The sequence below is a fragment of the Acanthopagrus latus genome, chromosome 21 (assembly GCF_904848185.1).
Source record: "Acanthopagrus latus isolate v.2019 chromosome 21, fAcaLat1.1, whole genome shotgun sequence".
NCBI lineage: Eukaryota > Metazoa > Chordata > Actinopteri > Spariformes > Sparidae > Acanthopagrus > Acanthopagrus latus.
Genome location: NC_051059.1, coordinates 16,117,889 through 16,141,731, shown reverse-complemented (window position 1 = coordinate 16,141,731; position 23,843 = coordinate 16,117,889). Strand labels below are relative to the sequence as shown.

At 45.5% G+C, this 23,843-nt stretch overlaps 1 protein-coding gene across 6 annotated transcripts in view; it reads left to right on the top strand.

The window, feature by feature from the left end:
- Positions 1-23,843, top strand: part of greb1l (GREB1 like retinoic acid receptor coactivator) — a 46,134-nt gene extending 22,291 nt beyond the window's left edge. For 3 of the 6 annotated variants that reach the window (XM_037085183.1, XM_037085184.1, XM_037085185.1), the window contains 33 exons: positions 936-1,047; positions 4,061-4,220; positions 4,313-4,486; positions 4,628-4,804; positions 4,973-5,149; positions 5,805-5,927; positions 7,334-7,456; positions 8,569-8,706; positions 8,801-8,926; positions 9,475-9,612; positions 10,070-10,255; positions 10,524-10,823; positions 10,950-11,078; positions 11,296-11,430; positions 11,724-11,924; positions 12,026-12,206; positions 12,732-12,921; positions 14,285-14,421; positions 14,588-14,930; positions 15,165-15,280; positions 15,582-15,814; positions 15,913-16,478; positions 16,775-16,883; positions 17,186-17,332; positions 17,808-17,947; positions 18,166-18,327; positions 18,444-18,648; positions 19,490-19,652; positions 19,817-20,044; positions 20,131-20,272; positions 20,368-20,568; positions 21,095-21,233; positions 21,449-23,843. In XM_037085183.1, the coding sequence (XP_036941078.1) occupies positions 4,064-4,220; positions 4,313-4,486; positions 4,628-4,804; positions 4,973-5,149; positions 5,805-5,927; positions 7,334-7,456; positions 8,569-8,706; positions 8,801-8,926; positions 9,475-9,612; positions 10,070-10,255; positions 10,524-10,823; positions 10,950-11,078; positions 11,296-11,430; positions 11,724-11,924; positions 12,026-12,206; positions 12,732-12,921; positions 14,285-14,421; positions 14,588-14,930; positions 15,165-15,280; positions 15,582-15,814; positions 15,913-16,478; positions 16,775-16,883; positions 17,186-17,332; positions 17,808-17,947; positions 18,166-18,327; positions 18,444-18,648; positions 19,490-19,652; positions 19,817-20,044; positions 20,131-20,272; positions 20,368-20,568; positions 21,095-21,233; positions 21,449-21,612 (5,850 nt within the window). In that variant the 5' untranslated portion in view covers positions 936-1,047; positions 4,061-4,063 and the 3' untranslated portion in view covers positions 21,613-23,843. The remainder of the gene's footprint in view (positions 1-935; positions 1,048-4,060; positions 4,221-4,312; positions 4,487-4,627; positions 4,805-4,972; positions 5,150-5,804; positions 5,928-7,333; positions 7,457-8,568; positions 8,707-8,800; positions 8,927-9,474; positions 9,613-10,069; positions 10,256-10,523; positions 10,824-10,949; positions 11,079-11,295; positions 11,431-11,723; positions 11,925-12,025; positions 12,207-12,731; positions 12,922-14,284; positions 14,422-14,587; positions 14,931-15,164; positions 15,281-15,581; positions 15,815-15,912; positions 16,479-16,774; positions 16,884-17,185; positions 17,333-17,807; positions 17,948-18,165; positions 18,328-18,443; positions 18,649-19,489; positions 19,653-19,816; positions 20,045-20,130; positions 20,273-20,367; positions 20,569-21,094; positions 21,234-21,448) is intronic. The other 3 variants (XM_037085188.1, XM_037085187.1, XM_037085186.1) reach the window with 3 other exon arrangements.

Below are 23,843 nucleotides of genomic sequence, written 5' to 3'. Positions count from 1 at the left end.
TGTCAAGGGGTCAAAGTAACTGGCAGTTCCATTCACAGTGGAGTGACTTTGTGCCGCGAGCTGCAGCCACAAACTAAAAAAACCCAATTGTGTTTTTACGAAAATAGCCCCGGGGCCGTGGTATCAAATGTCACCCTTTTTAGGCCCGTAATAATGAGTACATATGTCATGGTTGGAGTCACTCTTAACGTTTGAGTGGCCATAAATGCACCCATTTATTTTGTGAATGGGCATGCTCTCTGGATTGTGGTGATTGCAGTGCCAGAATATCTGTAGCATTTCAGAAAACAGCTTGTGTTCTTGGCTTTCCATTCAATAGTACACTACCTCAACATTTTGTGTTATCTTGCAGGATAGTTGTGTATACTACCAAGGTCGACAGACTTATTTTGCTGGATTCAAGTGATAAAACCTTCATTGGACAAGATTATTTCAAGTTTTATTACAAATATTGATTAAAAAAATGAAAGCATTGGACTGAATTATTCATCGAAATATTAGGAAAATCACAAACAGTGTGTCACCAGAATCGTAAAATGTGTCGCGGAGCACCATTATAGAGAAGCACCATAGTGCTGCACAGACTTCCTGGTTGAACAGTAAAGACCCAAACAAATGTCACATCGTCAAGACTTTAAATGTTTTTTTCAGTGAAAATAAAAATTGTGGTGCATTGTGGTGATTTGTTTGCCTTCAAGTTCAGCCATATTTCAGTGATTTTCCAAAGTAAATAATACTTCTGCACTTCTTTTGTTGAGTTTTTAATGAATTGAGATTAAAACCCAAAAATGAAATGTAACATACTGGCTGCTGAGAGAAACTCTAGCCCCCGGCAGGCTACAGCTTATCTTTCAGGACGTATGAAATGTGACGTTCTCTGTTTCATTGTGGCCTCGTCAGCGACCTGACTTAACATCTCCCTTCTCCTCCTCCAGGTCTCGAAGCGCTGAGTGAAATGTGCTTGCTGAAAGTTTCTGCTGAGTGGTAGCGATCCAGCATGTAGCAGAGGTGAACTAGTCCCTTCACGCCTGGGAACAATCCGACAACGTAAGTCACCTTATTGTTTTTCATTTTAATGCAAAGCTTGTGTGTTAGAGATGCAGAGTGTCTGCCTTCTCTCCTACTTTTCCCTCGTCTCAAATCCGCTGAGTGAAGATTAGGCTAGTTTATGTTGACCTGGGGTCACATTCATACAATCTGTCGCTACCACCCAGGAGCTGCATGGCCTTGACTGAGCATCTGAGAGGCAGTTTTAAAGCCTCCGCTCAGTGACATGGACGCCCACTTTTAGCCATAATCATTAAACTGCCCCCCCGGTAGAGAACACTCATTATGTTTGACAATCCATCAAGCAGGCTGCAGCCGCTGACTCACCTGAAATGACCCCCTCCTCTGCCACTGCAGATGACCTTAGCAACCACCTGAGTCACACCCCAGAAACACCCGTTAAGCGACCTCCGCTGTAGTCAGGCTTTGTTTTAAGTCGCGCAGGTGATTAAAGGTCATTCTCTGTGTTCACCTCTGGCTCCGCGCGAGGGTAATGACAAATCTGTCCGTTGAGGCTTGAGGGGGTCAGCCAGCCAAAGAGGCCCTCCGGAGCCTCCTTTGACTTGACAATCGAACAGGCTGTGTCCGCTATAAAAGGAAAACGCCCCTCAGGCACTATTTACCCTCTCTGTCTTTGTTTCTCCGTGCAGCCGCCTTCCTCCATCAGTTAAGCAAGAAATACTGTAGCTTCATTCTGTTAAGCTTCTTATCTCTGTGACAGCACAGTCAGGCACTGTTAATCTTGTCTTTTGTCTGGGTTGGTCAGATTCCTCCCCGGGAAGATTGTTAGGTAAACATGGGATCTGGAACCTGTCCAGGCGTGGGTAAGATGAGCGCTGGGAGGAGGAAGGCAGCTCCAACTTTTAGCCCAACCAAGCCCATTATTGACGAATTAAAAAAAAGGTTCAGGGTGTCTGTGCAACCAGAGGAGCATGTATCTAGTAGATATTAGTTAAATGACTGACACAATGATATATTCATCTTATTCTTATCCTGGATGAGTGCAACAACTACAGAGGAGTGTTAGGGTCAGGAGAAAGGATAAATAGAATAGAATAAGTGGAGGATGTTTTTTAAGTCCAAAGTGGAGAAGCCGACATTTCAAGAGTAAGGTCGACCTTTTTGAGGCTGCATTTCACTGCCTCAACAAAATGCCGCGTGTCGATGAATTGCTGAAACTGTACTTCAGAATCGGCTTAATATCTTTAATAAAGATAAACCTTTTGCTGGCCTTTGTTAAGTGCTAAATAGCTTTGATTATTTCAGTGGTGACAAGTGTTTTGCATCGTGACAGCTACATTTCTACTTCAGCCTTTGAGCACCGTTTCACATAACAAAGAATGTGTCTGAAAGGTCCATCACAGCAGCAGCAGCTCAACAGCTCTTTTTGAATCACTGCTAGACTCTGAGCTCCGGTTTTGCTCAGTAATGTAACTGACAACCATTGAAATGAAGCTGCAACTCAACCTTGTCATGTAAGTGTTTCAACAGCTGTGCAGGATCTTTGTGAGACATGAAAGAGGACTTGTTCCCAAACAGCTGAAGTCTTCAACCTGGCCTCCACTTGGCTACTCCAATGTGTTCCAAGGACAAACATTGAAGGCATTTCTGGCCAGACTCATGTGTCAGGAGAGAAGCCAAAACTCCCTTTATTTTCCTTTCGACTGTCGGCCCCACAGAGCTTGAACACCCTTGATTACTGGCTCAGTATTAAAAACAAATCCAGCGAAATGTTGTGAAACAGAGGGGGTTTGAGTAGGAAGCCCCATTGTGCAATGAATGGACACCGTGATGTAGAAGAGGCACTGGTCAGTGCTGCCTTTCCACCGCATTAGGATTGCTTTCTTTCCTCTGTCTTTTGAGACGGCGTGCTCGGCCCTCTGTCCAGCTGCCACCTGCCACCAGAGAGCCGGCCAACCTCGGGCCCACACGGCCGACCCCGCCAGATGTCAAGGAGTGGACGCTGGGGCCGAGGGGGGCACGGGGGTGGGGGGCAGAGCAGGCAGTGACAGAAGGAGAAAGAGCCAGAAAAAGCCATTGGCCTTGGCCATTATGTTTGCGCTGTCTTAGAGAAAAATCTTTGCGTGTGTGTTTGAGCCGCTGCGAGCTTTCATGGTGCTTGCGAAAGTCAATTAATGCAGTAGCCTCTGGTTAACCTGGAAACTGTATCACAGGAGGGATACCACCAATACAGCATTCATCACTGACTGATTGATGGTTTGGTCTATAAAATCTGCCACAGCAATTACCCAGAGCCCCATGTGATGTACTGCAATAGTTAGTTAGACCTGACGATGTTTTGTTTGCAGTCATTTTAGGAAATCTTCACATTTTAAGATGCTGGAACAAAAGAAGTATCTGCATTCTTGCTTCAATTTGATATATCGTCCTCGACATAGCTGATCCACACCCCCTCCTCATGAACTGCAAATACAAATACAAGTGTAATTGCAGGCATTTCCTTGTGCTTTTTCTGGTTTCTCTTGTATTGCAATTTTTGTTCTAGTGATCTGTTTCCATTCAGAAACCTCTCCTTGTTGCTTCTGCCTGTCTTTAAGTAGAAGAAGGCAGACTTTTTAGATTAAAGGATAATTTCACCCCCATTCGGCTGGAAAGTTGGGATGACGCATCATCGTCCACAAAACATTTTTGAAGCTTCAGAAGCAAAACAGCATTGCAGCGTTCTCCTAAACAACTCAAGATGACAGGGACTTGTTTTAAGATATGAAAAAAACCGAAATAAAAATAAGCACCAAACCTAAGTGTCACCCAAGTCTCCCAGGGATCCATGCACCCTTTACTGTCATTTTTACTGACACGCAGGCCCTATGTATACAGTCATGCCAAAACAGAACCCACACACAAGCATTAATGTGTGGAGAGCTGTGAGACAGCTGTTACCAGTTCGCTGTCTTTGCTATTCTGTATGATTGCGTTCAGCATAACCAATCAATGCATCATGGTAAACAGCACTGTGACTGAACATCCAGCTCTTTTGCCTTCACTCTCGCAGACAATGGGGAATTCGTACGCCGGGCAGCTGAAGTCTGCTCGATTTGAAGAGGCTCTCCACAACTCTATTGAGGCGTCGCTGCGCTCAAGCAATGGAGATCCACAGCCCATCTTCACACAGCTCTACCTTGATCCGGAGCCGTGTCCTGGTAACATGGAAGGTAGGAAAACACTAAAAAACCAAGATCTCATCTTTTATTACACTGTTCTGTTATCGACATCAAATTGAACTTTGATTTCCAACGTTCCTCAGACATGAAGCCGAAAGCTGACCTGCACAGACGGGAGCCGCCGAGCCAAGAGCTCATGAACGGCCACTCTTCCAACGATCTAGAGGAGCTGGAGGACGATGATGACTCGGACAGCAGCAGCCCTCCACTTCCCTACCTGCAGACCCCTGTGCCTGATGGCTGCTGCACACTGGATGGTCAGCACCACGCCCAGAAAAGCTTTGATGATAACCGTCAAAACACCACATCTTTATATTGTAGTTCAAATGAAATACAGCAATTAACCTTCTCTATTGCATCCAGTATCTCATCTGTTTCTTCCTCTCCCCTCCCTTCAGGGTTCTGTCAGGCTGGCAAGGACCTCCGCCTGGTCTCCATGGCAACAGAGCCCATCGAAGTCCCAGCAGGCTTCGAGCTGGTCGGCGCCAAGTCCCCTAGCGTCCCCGAGCACATCCTGGTGTGTGCCGTGGACCGCCGCTTTTTGCCTGACGAGAATGGGAAAAATGCACTTTTAGGTCAGTGTGCCCCCCCCCACGCTCGGAGATAAGCGTGGAAAAGACAGATAGCCATCAGCATCGTCTTAAGCCCTTGTTGTCAGCCTGTGCTCCGCATACAGCTGCACTGGACCGTAAAGGTTTGTCAAAAATAAGATACTAATTTGTTTTTTGTCATATCACCCGTAGGTTTTTCAGGAAACTGTGTGGGCTGTGGGGAAAAGGGTTTCAGATACTTCACCGAGTTTTCCAACCACATCAACCTAAAGTTATCCACCCAGCCCAAGAAGCAGAAGCACTTAAAATACTACCTGGTGAAGAGTTCTCAGGGTGCTCTGTGCAAAGGACCCCTCATCTGCTGGAAAGGTAAAAACACTCACGAAATCCCAGCCTTTTTATTTCTGCACCTGCGTCACACTTATTTATTCAACAGAGCGACTTGCAAATTTAAGACCAACAAGCTAAATGGTAGCATCCAACCACAACCTAACTTTAGCATTTGATACGCGTTACAATATATGATAGGAAAGGAGTTGAATTAATTCTAAAATATCATCCCACATCTTGGACACCTTTATTCAAACCAGGAAGTGAAACGCACTGGATGCAATAAAACGATAACATTAACTGGTAAGTGGTTGAATGCTAATGTAAGCTAACGAGTTGTCAAATATGCTGTTCTACCTTCAAATGTGGCCTGTTGTCCCCTCCAGATTTTCGTTATCTATCATATTTTTCAGTCAGAAACAGTGAAATTATCAGCATTTTGACTCCTTACATTTATAAACCTTGTAACCTGGAACAGTGCAACACCGTCAAGCATTTGAGCTTTCCACCTAGACCATATTCACAAATGGCTTCCTTGTGGATATGGTCCAGGCATTAGGCCAGAAATATGGTAATATTTGATTTAGTCGCACATTCCTTCCTATCGCCTCGTATAGTTTTAAGGCCAGCCTTTACGCTGACGTGCCATCGCATGCTGCATATGACAGTTTTGCTTCTCTCCGGGCCTTCGCAGACTGTAAATCACGCCAGTTCTCCAGCAGCGCGTCGACGTCGAAGCCCAGCTCGTCTTCGTCTCTCAGCAGTAAAGAAAACGGCGGCACCAGCGGACACAGCTCCTCTCCCTTCTCCCTCTCAGGTGAGACTTCACACTCCAGGCTGGATGTGTAGATTAACCTCTGTGCTATATAATTAATGTTTAGACAAGCCAGACAGTATTTCGACACGGGAGGCATTGTATCCGTTGGTTCATGCTTCGTGTCGTTGCTGTAGAGACGGGTGGTGGTGGTTAACCCCTTGAAATGTATTGCGTGAGCGTGGTCTGACACTAGAAGCACTCAGCTGTTAAATCAGTTCATGATGAAGGGGCGGTTGTGCGTGTTGTGTTTCATCGCTCTCTGTTCATTTGAGGCTTTGCTGTTTATTCTGGTTACATTTCGACATCAATTGTGAATAGCCTTTTCAGTAAACTTCTATAACTGTTGTTGTTTTAAGCAGCTGTTGCCGTTTCTGACGTCAGTCGCCGATGTCATACCGTATTATTTATTATCAGCACAACTTCAGGGCCAGACATGTCAGGTAAACATATGTTGTCTTTTTTCATGCAATGGTCAGTTTTAAAGTTTTGCACCATTTTGCTTCCATAGAATTTCTCCTTTTAAACTCATTATTAAATTAAATATCCAAAATGCACCCTGTAGGTGTTTATTTTAAAAGCCAGAGGCAATCCAGGCATCCCAATTACATGTATCAGACAAGGAGGAAAATATTTAAAATCCTTTTTGTGGCTAAATTATTACAACGCTAGTCATTAAAAGAGACAACATGCTTTGACTGCAACACAATTTCATACTTTCTTTGTATTTGTTGTCTTGTAAGAACAGCTTGTTCGTTCAGAAAAAAAAAACAAAACAATATTCTGCATTTCTTCTAGTTCTTCTGGAAACATATGCAAACTAGTCCATGTTTGATTATATTATATAATCATTTGCACATGTGACTATACAATTTCAGAAAATCCTGCCTCTCTTCAGGGAGACGCTGTTCTTCTCTGACCTCTCACAACGGGAGCGTCTGTTCCCTCTTTGATTGAAAAAAAGCTCCCAGGCTTATGCTATCGATTTGTTCTGAACCTGGAAGCTGCCTGTCAGCAGAGATCTCACAATTTAAGGTGTCAGACAGCAGAGCCACGGGGCTTGTCGTCTGCCACCTCCAGGTACATCCTGCTCCTGAAGAGGTCGCTGACATAAGGTTTCCTGCTCTGAATTTGCCCTGAAATGATTAGTGGAATCTGGAGTCATGGTTTGTTCGTACGCAACATTTTTACTTTGATAGATGAAGGCCAGGAGAAACAGAAATAACCAATCGGTGGAACTTTGGCTGTCGAGGCTGCAGATTTGTGGCCGAAGATCCCAAAAGATTTGTAGCCAGTCGATGGACAAGGGGAACGCCAAGCCTCCATCGTTGCAGGGCGTTGTTGAGCTATAGCTGTTTTTTTATTATAAGCTCCTAAATCTTTTGTTGTTTTGTTTTTTTTACCTCCAGATTCTCCACCCACCAGAGTGACACAAGCATCCTCTGTGTTTTTCGGGAGCCAGGACCTCAGCAGAGACTGCAGTTTCCTCAAACCTCTGGCATCCACGCCAGGAAACAAGACCCTCCCGATAGGTGAAGCTCTTTTTCAGATCCACCTGGAATTTTCATGTTGTTTTACCAGCCAATTACGTTATGCAGTTATTTCTGCTTTATGCCGTACATTGGCTGTACTATAGAAACATACACAGTTACATAATCCACGTGCAGTTTTGGTGTCATCCAGGCTTTTGACGCTTTCAGCATAAGACTGACTCATCGCTGACCACGGAGCCAAGATTAACATCTGTCCTGGCCTGCACACAAGACACTCGCTAGCCCTTGTACACACACATGAATCAATACTGAAGGAAGGAATGCTGTAATGACTTTCTAAGGCCTTGCTATCCATTAGCCTTTTTAAAAGGTTGTGATATTGACAAGCAAGCGCTACGCGTACCGATCAATGTTTTAACGTATTGCAAACATGGTGAATATATGAGACTGGAAGATGTCCACTGTGGTCACTGGCAATTGACGTTCATGTGTAAGAAATCGATATGCTATTGTTTTCTGACTTGACTTGACTGATTTTTATCTATATCTCAGCCTCTGCTGATGTTTCATTTGACGTTTTATTTATACATTAATTAGCTAATTATCATTTCTTAGCCAGGTGAGTAGCATGGCTGTAGTGATGGCAGCTACTGGATGGATTGTCATGACTTTTTTACATTTTTTTAATATACAAAAATAAACAAGTTTTTTCAACAGAACGTGAAGAGATAGATGTTGTTATGTAAATTTATTGTTGCAGAGATCTTTTAACTGAAGTTAGTATGCAAACTTGCTAGCCCCCAACATTTCTCCTCTGCTCCGAGCTCCCAGTCCAGCCCACTAGCTGTACGGCTAACTGAGCTGACCACCTAACAGCAGCTGCAAGTTAGCCGCAGTTATTTGTTTGTTGGAGTATGAATTTGACAGGTGGCCAGTTGTTACATATTGTACCTTTAAATTTGCAGAGAATATTTAGCCCGGGAGCACAAAGAAACAGGAATTATTCAAGATTGCAATGTTGTTGTTTTTTTATAAAAAAACTCCTCAACAAGAAATGTAATAGAAAAAAGCCAACTCTATGCTATAAATGTAGTAAAATGTAAAATCTTTACTATTTCTTGTGTATTTACGTGTGTGGTTTGCGTCTCCAGTACCCACAGCTCTGAGGGTGAACGGGCCAACAAATGGTCTAGGAGTCGACGGGCGTCCTCCCTTACTGAGCCCCTCCCAGGTCTCTTTAGGGCCTCAAGGTCAGGGGTATCGCACTGCTGACTTAGGCGACAGTCCTGGTAAGACCTTCGCTCTTAAGATGTTATGAAGTTGTTTTGTTTGCTACATTTTCTGCATTGATGGTGTTCTGTGTGTTTGTTTTTCATGTATCAGTGTCCTCTGCCATGAACTCTGGGCCTCCAAAGAAGCGTCACCGGAGCTGGCACCCTAACTCGTTGGTACCTGTCCCACCGACAGCCGTCCCCGTGCCAGCCATCCGGCCGATAGTTTGTTCTCCAGGTCAGTCCGGGGCGGCTCTTTGAGCTGAAATGTATTTTTACCACAGTCGGTTCGAGATGAGCTGTAAATTGACCCTCGCATGTTACGCGATCCGCTATTTTAGCTTGTTTCACTGCGTGTGCAGAAGTGTGTCTCTGCATAGACTGAGTCGGTTATCAGCCCTCTGCACCCTCGGGTTTGGGGAGGAGTACACATCATCACTGATGTCCTTCTTGTTGTCAGGGATGATTCACCAAGTGTCTCCATGGAGATAGAGCTGGAGAGTTTGTGGCAGAAATTGTTTTCTAAAAATTGCATGATCAAGGAAGATTTTTGCCGGGTCATGTAATCATGGTCAAAAATACGACCGTCATTTCAACTTAATCGTCTGACCTGATTTTTCTTCTTTCATTTGTAACAGTCCTGTGGAGGCAGTAAAACATCCCCAAATATCACTGCAGTGACTACTTGCCAATGTTAAAAAACACCGACATGTGAAACCAAGGTCACTAATTTAAAAAAAACCCGTAAAATACACGTTTTTTAACGCATGATTTACTTCCCTTCAGGTTCTGTGTTAGGATTGTCGTCGCCTCAGGCGCCTGTACCAGGAGTGATTCAGCCTCAGCCCGTCAACGCTGGAGACACCGTCATCGTCCCCGACAACCTGCTCAGCTCCTCAGGAGTTCGCCCTGTCATCCTCATCGGTACCAGCCTCACTCCACTCATCTGCTCCTCTGCCACACTGCCAATTAAGTGTCATCCCGCAGGGCACATCACATCGTATCAGTCATCGAGTAAATTGTAGTTTCGGTCATCGTAACAATTTTTGATACAAATTAGATGAATGTTTCCATTGTGTTTCCACTGGGTTCAGGTGTATTTACCCTGCCTACATGTAGCTTGTCATACATATTTCACTAATTAAACTGACAATAATGTTACAATATATCACTCTGCAGGCAGAAAATCGTACACGTGTCAAAACAAATTGTAAATCATCGCTTTTGTAAAATTTGTTTCTCATTGTTGTTCAGTTTGCGTTGTTTACATATTTGAAAAGCAACGACATTTTCATCTTAACAATTTGAAAGTGTTGCAATTAAAACATTAAACTGCTGTTTGTGGATACTATATGTTTCTCACAGTGTCTCCCCTCCTCAGGGCACGGCACTTTACCTTATTTCTATGGGAATGTTGGAGACATAGTGGTGAGCCCCCTGCTGGTCAGCTGCTATAAGAGCAGCCAGCTGACGGAGAAAACCTTGGAGACGCTGGGCCTCAACAGCAGCCAGCTTCTCTGCGTGGAGACGATGATCCTGCTCACTTTACAGTATCTTGCACGCTTAGGTGAGCAGCGAACACACACCCTCACCCGTTCCTGAAAAGCTGAACGTGCATGTTGGATGTGCACTGTTATAAAGCACACAGGGTTGTGGGGTGGATGACCGGGAGGTGCTGCTGTCTTATGTAAACAGAAATGTCACTGGCAAAACAAATATCCCACTTTGATGTTTATTTTGCAACATTTAATATTCTACACACTCCACACGACAGAGCTGGACTAAAAGTGCACTTTCCAAGGAAATGACCCGTCGTGTTTAAATCTCTCCCACAGGCTCGGAGCAGATTCCTCTGAGGGAGGAGCTGGAGCAGATCGTTCTGAAGGCCATGCTGTGCTGCCCCGGGGGTCCCGCCATCTCCCCGACCCAGCTGCCCTGGCTGGCGCGGCTGGAGGCCAGCGTCTCCGGCGGCAGCGTCCAGGTCGTGGTTACCCATAGCTCTCTGGGAGAGGGCATCTCAGAGTCACTCCGTTCTCTCAGCGAGGGCCCTCACCACCAGCAGTGTCTGCCCACGTACGTCGTCATTATATGCGCCTCTAAGATGACCGGCAACGAGTTCTGCGTGCTTGTGTTGGGTGAGCGCCGCTTCGTTATCTGCAAACATGTAACCTGGCTGTTACGTGTGCACGATATGAGTGTTAACATTGTTACAATCTCATTTTTTTTTTTTTTTTTTTTTTAAATTAACGCGTTGGACGCAGGAAAGTACCAAGCGCGGGCCCTAGCTGAAGGAATGCTCACGACCAACGAGTTTCTGAAGGAAATCAGCTACGAACTCATCACAGGGAAAGTCAGCATCTTGGCATCTCACTTCAAAACCACCTCCCTCGGTGAGTGCCGCGTCCATACGGCAGCTGTTAATGTCGTTAAAGCTGATAAAACAGATGGATGGGTGATAATTATGAATTCATCGCTGTCAGTTATTTTGAATAGAACAAACAAAACCCCAAAAATTCAATCACAGGCGCATCTTGCTTGTAATAAGCAAGAAAAAAAAACAAACAAACAATTGCAAGATGTGACGTGATGTGACTGTTTATTTCTCAGGGGACAATCTGGACAAGCAGCTGGTGCGATACCAGCGCAGACGGAAGGGACAGGTCATCCAGCCCTTTCAAGGCGATGTCACCGACTACATCCACTCTCAGGAGGCTGCCAGCATGTCACCGCCCTCAGACAGAGGTCAGACTGCTCTCCGACGTGCTCGCTGTCCATGCTCCTGGCAGCGAAAAACATCATCATGTATACCCAGTCAGGCCATAACCACAGTCTCATTAGTCAAATGCTTTAATTTGAACTGTTCTGTAAGCAGATTCTCCCAATGAATTCATATCAGTATTTGTCATTGCTGCCAATATTCTCCGGTTTTTAAATGTCTGCATCGCTTGAGGCCATTGTTCATTTGCTGCACATTAAGTTGACACCCGTATTAACGTGTGTACTTGCATGCGTTCTCCCTCTTCTTCCCCCTGTAGCAGAGCTGTTGACCAAGGTCTTTCAGATCTACCCGACCCAGCTGAGTGTGGCCCGGAGCCTCCTTTCTCAAGTCTGCTCCATCGCTGACTCAGGGACGCAGAATCTTGATTTGGGACGTTTTTGTAAAGTGGACTTTCTCGTTTTGGTCCCTCCATCTCACATTCTCGTGCACCAGACGGCGCAGCGCATCAGACAATCAGGTTAGTGTCCGCAGACGACATTTCCACCTGCCCGGATCACATATCATCATCATCAAAAAAAAAAAAGTATCAAAAATCATTTTGTTCTTTGCTTTGCTCAGGAGTGCTCGTGGACCTTGGAATCGAAGACGCCTCCTTGGCCTATCAGAAATCTGACAAGTACGTGGTGCGCCTGGATGGTGATGTTCACGCCAAGATGGAGGCCTTCATGAGGAAAGTCAAACAGAACCCCTACACGCTGTTTGTCCTCATCCACGACAACTCCCACGTCGACCTCACAAGGTAAGACTCCTCCGGAAACAAGTTGCTGACGACATTTTGCTCTGGGAGAGATGATTGTTATGGCTGCAAACGTGGCCTCGACCTTTTTTATGCACTGATTAAAGTGGAGGGAGGAGAACAGCTGCGTGGAAGTCAAAACAGATACAGCACAGAGTATCTATTACTTTCAGCTTCCTGTTTTTATTAATTAGGTAATTAGATATATTTGGGTCTGAATGATGTTTAATCAGTAATGGAGGCCATTTTTTACATTTTAGTTTTAAGATCTTCTGCTTCTTTCAACCAAAACGTTTTTTTGTGTTTGGTTTTTTTTTTTGCGATACCAGAAACATACAATAGATCACTTCCTGTTTCCCAGAGGATCTTAGGAGTGACCTAAAACACACTGGGCAGTTCGCAAAGCAAATCAAAATCCATTGCAAACTCGGATGACCCTAATCGAGCTGTTACTTGCGTCCATAACATTTAGAAATCTAGAATATCCGTCACACATTCAAACACTCTGCCCTCCTCCCTGTCCTCCAGTGCGCTCTCGGGCTCCGTGTGCCACGGGGAGCTGCAGGGTTTGGCCGACCGGGTGGTAAACTGCCAGGAAGTCCTCGATGCCATGAACCTCCTGGTCCTGCAGGTCAGCTGCTTCCCATACACGCTGCAGACCCGCCAGTCCCGCATCAGCACCCACAACGAAGTTCACTGGCCCTCCAAAGAAAGTCTGGTGAGTGTTGATTTAACAGCAAAAAAATAAATCAAATCAAATCAAATCAGAAACACTATGTTGTTTTTGTTAAAACTCAGACAACAGTAAACTTGTAAGAGGTATTGTTTGATGAAAGTCAGACAGGTATAGTTTGTTACATGAGCTGCTTTGCATCTTGTGTTTTGTTGAATTAAAACTTCATGGTTTGTCACAGTTGTGGTGTAGCCGCTCCACCTGCTGTCCTAAAACTGCAATTACAATCACAGGAAAGGGGACGTCACCCTCAATGACTGTTGAGATGTTAAATGAGAGGTTGTTTTGCTATTTGTTTGTTTTGCTATTTTTGTTTCCATGTTCCATTTGTAGAAGAAGACAGGAAACATGTTGAAAGAGAGAGACGGGCATTGCTCACTTCAAAGGCTAGAATTGCTTCGACTGTTGGGCTGTTAAAGCTCCAAATTAGTGCTTTTTAAACATATTTCTGCTTGTGACACACTCCTGCACACTATGACTGTATGGTGCTATTGAGTCCTCAGAATGTTTATTTGGTCTGCTTTTAGTTATTTTCCAAGGAGTATCAGAGCAGAGGAGGGGTGTGAAGGTCAGACTCAGATTATATTGAACTGAATGCACAGTTACATTGTCTGCATGATGATATTTAGAGCTGTGGCTCCCCAACCGTGACAGTTAACAAAACAGTGAAGCAGATAAAAAAAAACAGTGATCCCTCTCATCTTTTCTTTTGAATTGGAAAAAAAACTGCATAATAGACTATGCACCTGTTGCAAGTGGACACTGCCTCATTTCAGAGGACCAAAAATAATTAAGTGGAAGCATTTGCTCCTCTTTCAGATTAGACTTCATGCAGTGAGATTCATTATGCGCTTATTAAACTAGCTCCATGATCGCTGGAAAGGAAAGAAGTTTAAAAAAAAAAAAAAAAAGATGTGGCGATAGAATTATTCCACTATTAACTGTGGCTTAAACTGTCACGGTTTTGTTACCAGAACAGGCTCAGCTCTACCAGCTGTAGTAGGGTGGAGGTGGTGGTGAGTCAAGAGTTGGGCTCGGAGTGACAGAGCAGGAACAGGAGCATTAACGCTCGCAATAACAGGCCTCAAAAGCAGAACACCTACATAAAAACGATGTTCTCAGTTTAATTCTCTCACTTTTACTAATACTGCTCTTTTACTGTGGACCTGTCATTTATTATGTATACCATTTGATTTCTGTCTTGAAAAGCAGCAACTTTTAAAAAGCAGACAAATACATGTTATGAGAGTTTTGTTTTTACCCAGCAAATAATCGTTGCATCAAAAACTCTATTATAGTTGCACCAGGAGTGCTGATCATGGCTCAGTCAGGTATCATTGTCTTCCAGCAGGGGGTGCAGTCTCCTAATGACTTGCTGTACTTTGGCCTGAGGGACTACAGCAGATCCCTGCAGTGGGGCGTGGCCAGCCCCATCCTGCGCTGCGATGATGCATTCGAGAAGATGGTCCACACGCTGCTGGAGAGGTCAGTGTGGCGTCGCCGCTGAGAAATCATTAACACAGAGCGCTGCCGGCAGATTGATCAAATCTATAGACGCGTCCTGGCAGCGAGCACTGTATGTTTAAGGTTAAGAAACATGTCAAATAAATTATTATATGATAAATTATTTCTCTCTCTATCCGTGTCCCAGACATCCTCACCTACACAGCATGGTGATCCGCAGCTACCTGCTGATTCAGCAGTACACCGAGGCCATGATGGCCCTCACCTCCTCCCCGTCCCTGAGGGACCACATAACCCCGGAGACCCTGGCCATGGTGGAGGACCTGATCAACGCTCCAAGCAGAGAGGGTTCCCAGGGCCGGGGCCACATGCTGCTGGTCCGAGTCCCCTCGCTGCAGCTGGCCATGCTGGCCAGGGAGCGGTTAGAGGACGTGAGGGACAAACTGGGGCTCCAGCTGTGCTTCGCCGTGCTGCTGGGAAGCCCCGCCACGGAGCTGAGCCTGCCCAGAAACTTCACCAACCGCCTCAGGGTGAGAATGAAACCAGTGACAAAAGCGTTTGACATATTTGCATGTTTTTATTACTTTCAAGCAAAGTGTTTTATTATTTTTTCTTCTATATCGTAAATATATATAGTAAAAGGAACCTTCTTCCAAAAATACATTTGAATATCAGTCCAGAATCAGCCCAGTATTAGTTGTTGTTCTAGTTCTAAATGATACAGATGTAATCAAATATTATGTAATAATGGTGTTTTGCTGTAGGCGTGGAGAGGCTGTGAGAATGAAGAGTGGGTACCGCACACGTACGAGGATCTGGAAGGGCTGCCCTGCATCGTCATCCTCACGGGGAAGGACCCCCTCGGAGAGACTTTCCCCAGGTGAGCTCACACATCAGGGCTCCCCGGTCACAAGTCAGAAACAATAGTTGACAGGAGAGCAGGGAGAGGAGGGGGGGGTGACATGCATACATAGTGTATCAGTTTAAAAACATGATATGTTATGTCATGAAGTAGCAACGCTTGGTTTCAGACCTCACTATTTCTTTTATTCATCATGTTTTACACTTCCACATTCACACTCAAAATTCTGTGGGAAAATATAGAAATATTCTTAAAAATGAAAATCCCAAACCACAAACTTTTCTCAACAACAATGTTCTTCTCACTTTCACTCTTCTAGGTCTCTGAAATACAGCGACCTGCGTCTGATAGACTCCAGCTACCTTACTCGCACGGCCTTGGAGCAAGAGGTGGGTCTGGCCTGCACCTATGTGTCCATGGGCGTGGCTCAGGACCCCAAGAAGGCCATGGCCCCTCGGGAATCAGACGGAGAGAAGGCCACCACCAGCTTGAACGAAGGAGACGAGCTGGAAAGACCTCAGAGCAACGGCAGCGCTGCGACCAGAGCGTCTGGTGAGTCCCAGACCCTGCTGAGTCCAAACATTCAGCTTCAGTCACTTGAAACTCTAACTTTCATTTTCACATCTTACCTTCTTCATGTCACCACTCAGGCTCTTTGGCAGAGAATGGCGTCAGCTCATCCGACGTCGCCGACTCTTTCCAGAAACCCTCCACCTCCAGCTGCCCACCTGAAGGTGCCGTCACATCGGACGTGGGCACCGTAACGCAAGGCTTCAAGCAGGAGTGCGACTCCCTGGGGAGCCAGCTCTCCTCCAACTCCTCCAAGCAGTCCAAGGCCCCTCCCTCTCTCTGCTCCAGTTCCTCCTCCTCCGCCCCCTCGCCATCGTCCTCATCCACCCAGAGGCCCAGCCAGTCCACGCAGTGTGGTCGGGAGCCCAAGCCCGCCCGGGTGTCCCCGCGGACGGTCATCATGTCGCGGGCGGCGTACAACCTGCTGGCTGGGGAGTCGGGGAGCCAGCTGAGCTCTTTCTCGTTGTTGCCTCACGCAGACGTGGCGTGGAGCAGCCCCCTGAGGCCCCTCATCACCCCCAACCTGCAGGGGGCCGATCAGAGCATGTACTACCGCCAGTGGACCGTCGCCAGGCAGCACCACGCCGACTACGAGGCTCCACCTGTGCCACATCCTCGACGGCTGCTGCTCAGCGGACCACCACAGGTAACCTCCCTCCCCTCTGAGTCCTTGTAAGGGGATAAGTTAAGGTTTTATTTCAAAATACCAACCCTGATTTGATATTTTGACAAGTTGATGAGGAATTTTAATCACCCAAAAATTATACGTGAGTCCATTTTTACATCCTGAATATTTTCAACTGTAGCTAACTTTGTAAATGAATCTGAATAATATTGCTGTCTATTTTTTGTCAGATTTAAATTGAGAAAAAGAAACAATCAAATGTCAATAAAATGTCGAAAGTGTCATGGTAACATTACCTTTTCCTTGTCCGTCGCCAGGTGGGAAAGACCGGCGCCTATCTGCAGTTTCTTCGCATCCTGTTTCGAATGCTCATCAGACTGCTGGAGGTAGATGTGTACGACGAGGAAGAGTCGGAGGAGGAAGAAGGTAAAGATCATCGGGACTCGTGTCTTTTTAAACACACTGTAGACGTCAGGGCTCGAGGGTGCAACCCAAAGATCTGGTCGCCTGAAACTAACTTGTAATTCTGCAAACTTTTTAAACAGTTGATGCAATTTGGAACTTTATTCCTTTTTAAAATTATTAACGTGCTAAGAAATTTGATTCAAATACATGAACTTAACTGAAAACGTTAGGAGCACCAGTTAGCGTAGAGCCCTGGATATAACAAGGCACTTAAAGATTTTCATGGCGGTGCTTCACCTTCTCGTGTTTCTTTTCATCTCCAGAAACATCCAAGGTCACAACTCCAATAAACACCCAGTGGCCTGACATCGAGGAAGTTCGAAAGCTGCCCTTTGACCCCAACCCCCGGGACCCTAAGTTCAGAAAGGCCAGCCCTGTTTACACTGAAAAGATGCCAAAGTGCTTAAAAGGTCAGCGGAATTATGCAAACACCGGGGCAGGGTAGTATGGGATTACTTGTGTCCAGGATTATGTAATGCAATTACAAAAAATGTAATGAATCCAGAGCACATTTGAAAAAAAAACATTGTAGTTAGATGACAAGTAAAACGTCAAGAAATACTCGATTTTAAGATATGGCAATTTAAAAAATAAACTTTTTCATGAACTTGAATAAGATGACTATGTTCTACTTAATTGTTAAAATTACCATGTAATATTTTCAAAGTTTGACTTAAGAAATTAGAAAGAAGAAAGAATGAGAAAGTAGTCCGATTTATTTACTGATTTCAAAGATTATATTCAGAAACCTTCTGTTTTTTGAATTAATCCGACTTAACCCTGGCAGACACACGGCAGCCTCTGTCAAACAGTTGAATCTGCCATTGCTAATAAAACACAGATGTTCTATGACGCGTCAACACATTTCATTTCTCCTATCTGCAGACTTTAAGCAAGAGGGAGAGATGCAAACACCAGCCAAACGAGAGACCAAGTCCATCCGTCTGAGCAGGTTTGCCGCCCACAATGCCTTTCATCACTGCGAGCAGTGTCACCACTACTGTGAAGCGGGCCCCGCCACACAGGTGAGCGCAGCGTGCAGGCTCACATCAAATGCCTGATGCACTCCACCTCTGCCTTCTTTGAGCTAGAGTAACTTCAAACTGTTGGCTGACTTACGGATGCATATCCTGACAGTGTCAAAATACTTTGACAGCGGAGAAGCCCGAGAGCTCTCTACTCTCTGTCGTGGTCAGTTAACGGCGATCTCCCCGTGTTAATAATGCATGCGTGTGCGTTGCAGCTGTCGGAGTGCACCTTCCACGCTTTCACCTTCTGCTCGTCCATGCTTGGGGAGGAGGTCCAGCTCCAGTTTGTCATTCCCAAAGCCAAGGAGCAGCACTTTGTCTTCAGCCAGCAGGGGAGCCACTTGGAAAGCATGCGTCTGCCTCTGTTCTCCACCAAGGTTAGCTTCCTGCACGCATTTGTGTTTGTGTGAGCTAAATGTCTCAACAGGGCAGGTGTTAAAAAAAAAAAAAATTTTGGTCACTGTTTTGACTCTTCTTCCGTGTCTGTCTCCAGGACCCTGCGCTGCTGAAGAGCCCGATCTTCACCCCGACCACGGGACGGCAAGAGCACGGCCTGCTCAACATTTTCCACGCCATGGAGGGCGCCACTCATCTGCACATCCTGGTGGTCAAGCAGTTCGAGATGCCCCAGTACAGGAAGTACTGGCCCAACCACATCCTGCTCGTCCTGCCGGCCATGTTCAACAATGCTGGAGTTGGTGAGCAGCATACCGGTCTCAAACTGAGACATCTCTATCTGACATTTAAAGAAACAAGAATAGAATTGTCCTGAGCCTTCCTCTGCCAGCATGGATGTGACAGATAAACAATCAAAACAAAACACAAATGGGAGAACTTTGCAATGGCAGGAACATCAAAAGTTTAATGAGCAAATTAAGGTCAATCTACTGTATGGCCCAAAATCCCAGTCACGTCTCTGGGATAGTAATTAATGATGATACCACAATGATAACATTGGTTGAATCCTTCATTGTTGCTTGTGGTCCAGTTTGTTCATGCCTTTGCTCCTGCACGGTTGCACTTTGGACCCACACATGAAAAACGTTGCTCCACTGGTCGTAAAAAACCTACACGGGGCACCTTTAAGTCTGCGTCGCCTCGTAACTTATCTCCCTGCTGATGATCTGTGATTTGTCAGAGTGAGCGGGCCACCCTGGCCATACGTTTATTACAGTCAGTCACGTTTGAGCACAGCAGTCCGATTTGTACGGAAGCCAATCAGGTGTGTGGCCTGTTTGAAATGGGCGTAACCAAAGTGGTACGCGACAGGGATCAGTGAGGTCATGAGAGACCATTTACCCTTTTACCCATTTTCTCTCAGCGTGCCCCCTCAGTGTCAACATGCTGACATTTCTGTGCAGGACAGACCTGATGGTCCTTATGATGAATGTGGAACATGCACGTGTAAATTCAACATGAATCTTTAATGCCTAAATACACTACACAGCTTTTTAATTGGAATTACACTGCTGATCGAAAAGCATATTGTGTGTTTTGAGTAACTTTTAAATGAAAGACTGACATCCCTGTCTGTTTAAGGTGCGGCCCGCTTCTTGATCAAAGAGCTGTCATACCACAACCTGGAGCTGGAGAGGAACCGACTGGAGGAGCAGGGCGTCAAGAGGCAGGACGTGTGGCCTTTCATCGTCATGATGGACGACTCCTGCGTGCTCTGGAACAGCCATCAGCCAGCAGACTGCAGGTAGAGACTGTTTCTGATTTATTAAAAGACTTTGTTGCTGACTTTTTAGTGTTGTGATTATTCAAATGTACTATTTTCGTTACTTCTTTATCTGTAGTTGCCCCCACTAAAAAGGTTCAATTTCATGTTTTTGTACCCTGTCTTCGTTTTCGTCCATCTCTCAGCGAGACATCAGATGACGGCTCAACCTACACGAACGTGTCCTTGAAGATGGTGCTGCAGCACATGGAAACCACACCGAAGATCTCCCTGTACGCGATGTGTGGCACGCGCAAGTGGAGCAGCGGCCTGGCTCGCAAGTCCACCAGCCAGCTGTATAGCCGGTGCCACCTCCACGACTTTGTCATGCTCAACGTGGACCTGACGCAGAATGTCCAATATGACCTTAATCGGTGAGTTAGTGTAAGATTGTGTCGGTCGGACTCACGTGTCTGGTGATTTGTGACTGGTGTCCTGACTGCTTTGCTCCTATGTGCAGGTATAGCTGTGAGGAGGTGGACTTTAATCTGAGGGTGAACAGCAGTGGGCTGCTGCTGTGTCGCTTCAACTGCTTCAGCCTCATGAAGAAACACATTCCAGTCGGGGGAAACAAAGACTTCCTGGTCAAACCTAAACTCATGGTGGGTGTCGCGCAGCCTCTGCCTATTTGTAAGCGGGTTTCCAGTGAGTTTACTTGTCATCTTTCAAGCGCTAAGCCACTTTCTTCTCTCTTTAGGAAATAGAAAACCCCGCCCTAATCAGCCCGTCCCAGTACGTCTGCGCTCCAGACAGCGAGCAGACCCTCCTGGACGCCCCGGCCCAGTTCTTGCTCGAAAGGTTCCTGCAAAGCTGCAGCCACAGACTCTTTCCGAAGGCTGTTCAGAACAGAAACAACCCAGTTCTGTCCATCGACAGCTACCTCAACATAAGCCCCGAGGTGAGAGCTCCCAGGAGGTGTCAGCTGAGAGCAGGAGAGGAGACAATTAGCATCATTACTTCAACTTAATCACCAAAAACTACTGTGAAATCGTCCATTGAGAAATAAATCAAGTCGTTCTGATGTTTCGGGGGGAAGCCTCTGCCCTGTTATCTGTTAGAAAAATAAGACAAACCTGCTGACGGAGTTGATTTCACGTTTAAAGTTTGCAGAACAGTCTGAACCCGCAGAGAAACATGTGGCATGACTTCGCCATCTGGTTCACTCAGAGAACCCCGAGCTGCAAACAAAGAATGCTCACAGTGCATGTTTGCTCTGCACATTTGTCCACGGCCGTCATTATACGCACACCTAGACAGGACTCTCGTGTTTGCAGTTTTTTTTCCGCCATGGAAATAAATCACGGTGCAAAGTCTCAAAGAGTGCAGCCTTCACATACAAGGTTTCGTGATGAGTATTTCAGGGGTCGCAACCTCAAATCTGCGCTCCATTAATGAAGTGCGTCTCGTTGTGTCTCCCGTCGCAGATTTCTGTGTGCTACATCAACTCTCGGCCACACTCCACCAACCTGAACCACCAGGGCCTGCTGTTCAGCGGCCTGCTGCTTTACCTCTGTGACTCCTTCGTCGTCTCCGGACTCCTCAAGAAATTCCGCTTCCTTAAAGGTGAGTCGTCAGCGCAGACGTCCTCGCCCGCTGCTGCTGCTCTCTCTAAACGGTAGACGTTATGTGTCAACCTTAACGTGTACGATCAGGTTTTGGCTCTCAAAACATAATTCATTTTTTTCTACTGTTAAGCACGTGATGACAAGCGGTCTACGCTTTGACGCAGGAAAAAAAAAAAAGCAAAAAAAACTGAGAAACTGTTCTTGTATCCACAGGTGCCACCCTGTGCGTGATCAGCCAGGACCGAAGCTCCCTGCGTCAGACCATCGTCCGGCTGGAGCTGGAGGACGAGTGGCAGTTCCGCCTGCGGGACGAGTTCCAGACGGCCAACTGCAGCGAGGACCGGCCTCTCTTCTTTCTGACCGGCCGCCACGTTTGAACCTAAAAAAAAAAAAACGTCCCGGGTCCCCGACGCACTGCCGCCAAAACTCAATCAGAAGCCAGGATAGTTCTTTGACATTCCGGTGGAAGGTCAGAGGGGGATCTGCTGGAGATCCGAAGTGCCCCACAAGCGGACAAATCGCCGCCTTTACATGGCTTTCCCCCTGCGTCTGTGCTACCACAGTGCACTCTGCCTGGCTCATGTTTGAACTCTTCTACTGAGAAACTTTGCTGTGGGAGAAAGAAAGCACAGCTGAGACTGAACTTTAGTTGTTTTGTTGTTGTATATTCCGCAAAAATGGACGCTCCCTGATCAATGATGTGACTATTTGAAGATTGTATGTGCACATGGACATTTAACGGTACGTCCTGTGCTGGGCGTACTTGTTTTATCTCAGGGTTTTAATGGGAGATCCGAGGGAGGTCGCTCGAAAGGGTAAAGCTTTTCTCCCAAGTTGTAATTTTGGCTTTGTCTTACGTTGGCACCAAAGACGTCCTCAGCTGCCGCCCCCCCCTTGCCTTTTACCTTTTGCTTTCCTTTCAAACTCCACAAAGCTCATCGTTTTGGATTTCCATCATCACTTCTACTGCTGCGCCATCGGGATTCAAGCAGGAAGCGATTATGTGAGCCTCTTCTTCTTCTTCTTCTTGTGCCTCCTAAAAGTATTTACGTGGCATCGATAAGCCATCCTGCATGACAGCGTTTCTCATTTCCCGAACGACTTGCTGTCAAAAGTACCCAAAGATTTCGTTCACAGCGAAAAGAAAAAGGCGCAAGACGCGTCCTCTCAAGAATGTAAAATGTTTCAAATATGAAGCAGATCCGTTGTCCAGAAGAGACAAACGTGACCTGCCCCAGGGTTTTACTCATCTGTTAACGTGTACTACCGATCACACGTGGAAGGAAGACGAGTTCACTGGTATTTTTTATATTTTTTGGGGGGAGGATGTTTTGAGCAAAATCAAGCCAGGTCAGTAAATGATACATAATAATCACTGCCAAATGTCCTGCTACTGACTGTGCCTGGGGGTTACACCTCCTGTTGTAAAGGAAGGCCGATCTTACGCGGGTGGTTCTGGCTGCCGTCACAATCCGGGTAATAATCAAGAGAAAAAAAGCTTTAAAACGCCGTCAAAAAGCAGGTGACCAGATCATTTCATATACTTGAACGTAGAATGTTTTTGTATGTTTCTGCACAGGGTTGTCCAAAGAATATGCCTTATGGTGACGTTTCATGCCATCGCTGCTCGAGTCATTAATTTTTTATTTTTATTTTTTTCGTTTTTTTTTTTTTCCGACCAATGAGAATGAAGTATAAAACCATTTTAACTGTGAGGCGAGGGGAATGTTTGTCCAAGCGAAGCAAAGTGAATAATTGGATTTCGGACTACTGTACTGTTTAAAAATTGTGTTTACATTATTAATATATTATATCACCCCTTGAAACCGCTGAGGGATACTGATGTTTTTTTTAGTCTTGTGTAACTTTTGCCAGTATATGTCGGTCATGATGTCTTGCTGCATTTTTTTTTTTTTAATGTTATGTTGCAAAAGGCAAAAAGAAGAATCTACCTAGATGTGTCCTTAACCATATGTCTGTATCCCTTCCCTGTTCTTGTGTTGAATTTTTTATTTTTTTTTTATTTTTTATTTTTTAATGAAAAAAACAGGTCCGTGAGGGATTCTTATTTATTTGACAAGCATTTTTTTGGACTGATAATCATGTTGAAGTGTAATATTTGATTGCATGCTAAGCTCGCCTAAACCGAGGGGAGCGGGCGTGTCCTCTTCAGAACCAATCCGTGAAAGGCTTTGCACAAGACCCAAATGAATGATTCTTCGATCTACTGAATGTCATCGGGGTGGGGTGGGGTGGGGTGGGGGTGGGGAAAGAGGAGGAAATGTGAACTTGCACTATACAAGTTGCCAGCAGAAAAAGAAAATGTTGCCCGCTGTGAAATGAGCCCCGCAATTAGTCCAAGTGTAAAGACTGATGATCAGGAAAGATGTAACTTAAAACTCCAATGGTCCATAGAATGTGTCTTTCTTTTTGAATAATTTAACACTTAATATGCAACTTGCTCTCACAATCTTCACTGAAGTGTGTTTGATACCTCATGTTTATCGTTGTGGCTACAGGCTTTTTGAACATATGACATTAGAGCCGTGCTGTTATTGTTGAAAAACGTATGAATGTAATAAAAAAAAAAGAAGACTTCTAAAAATAA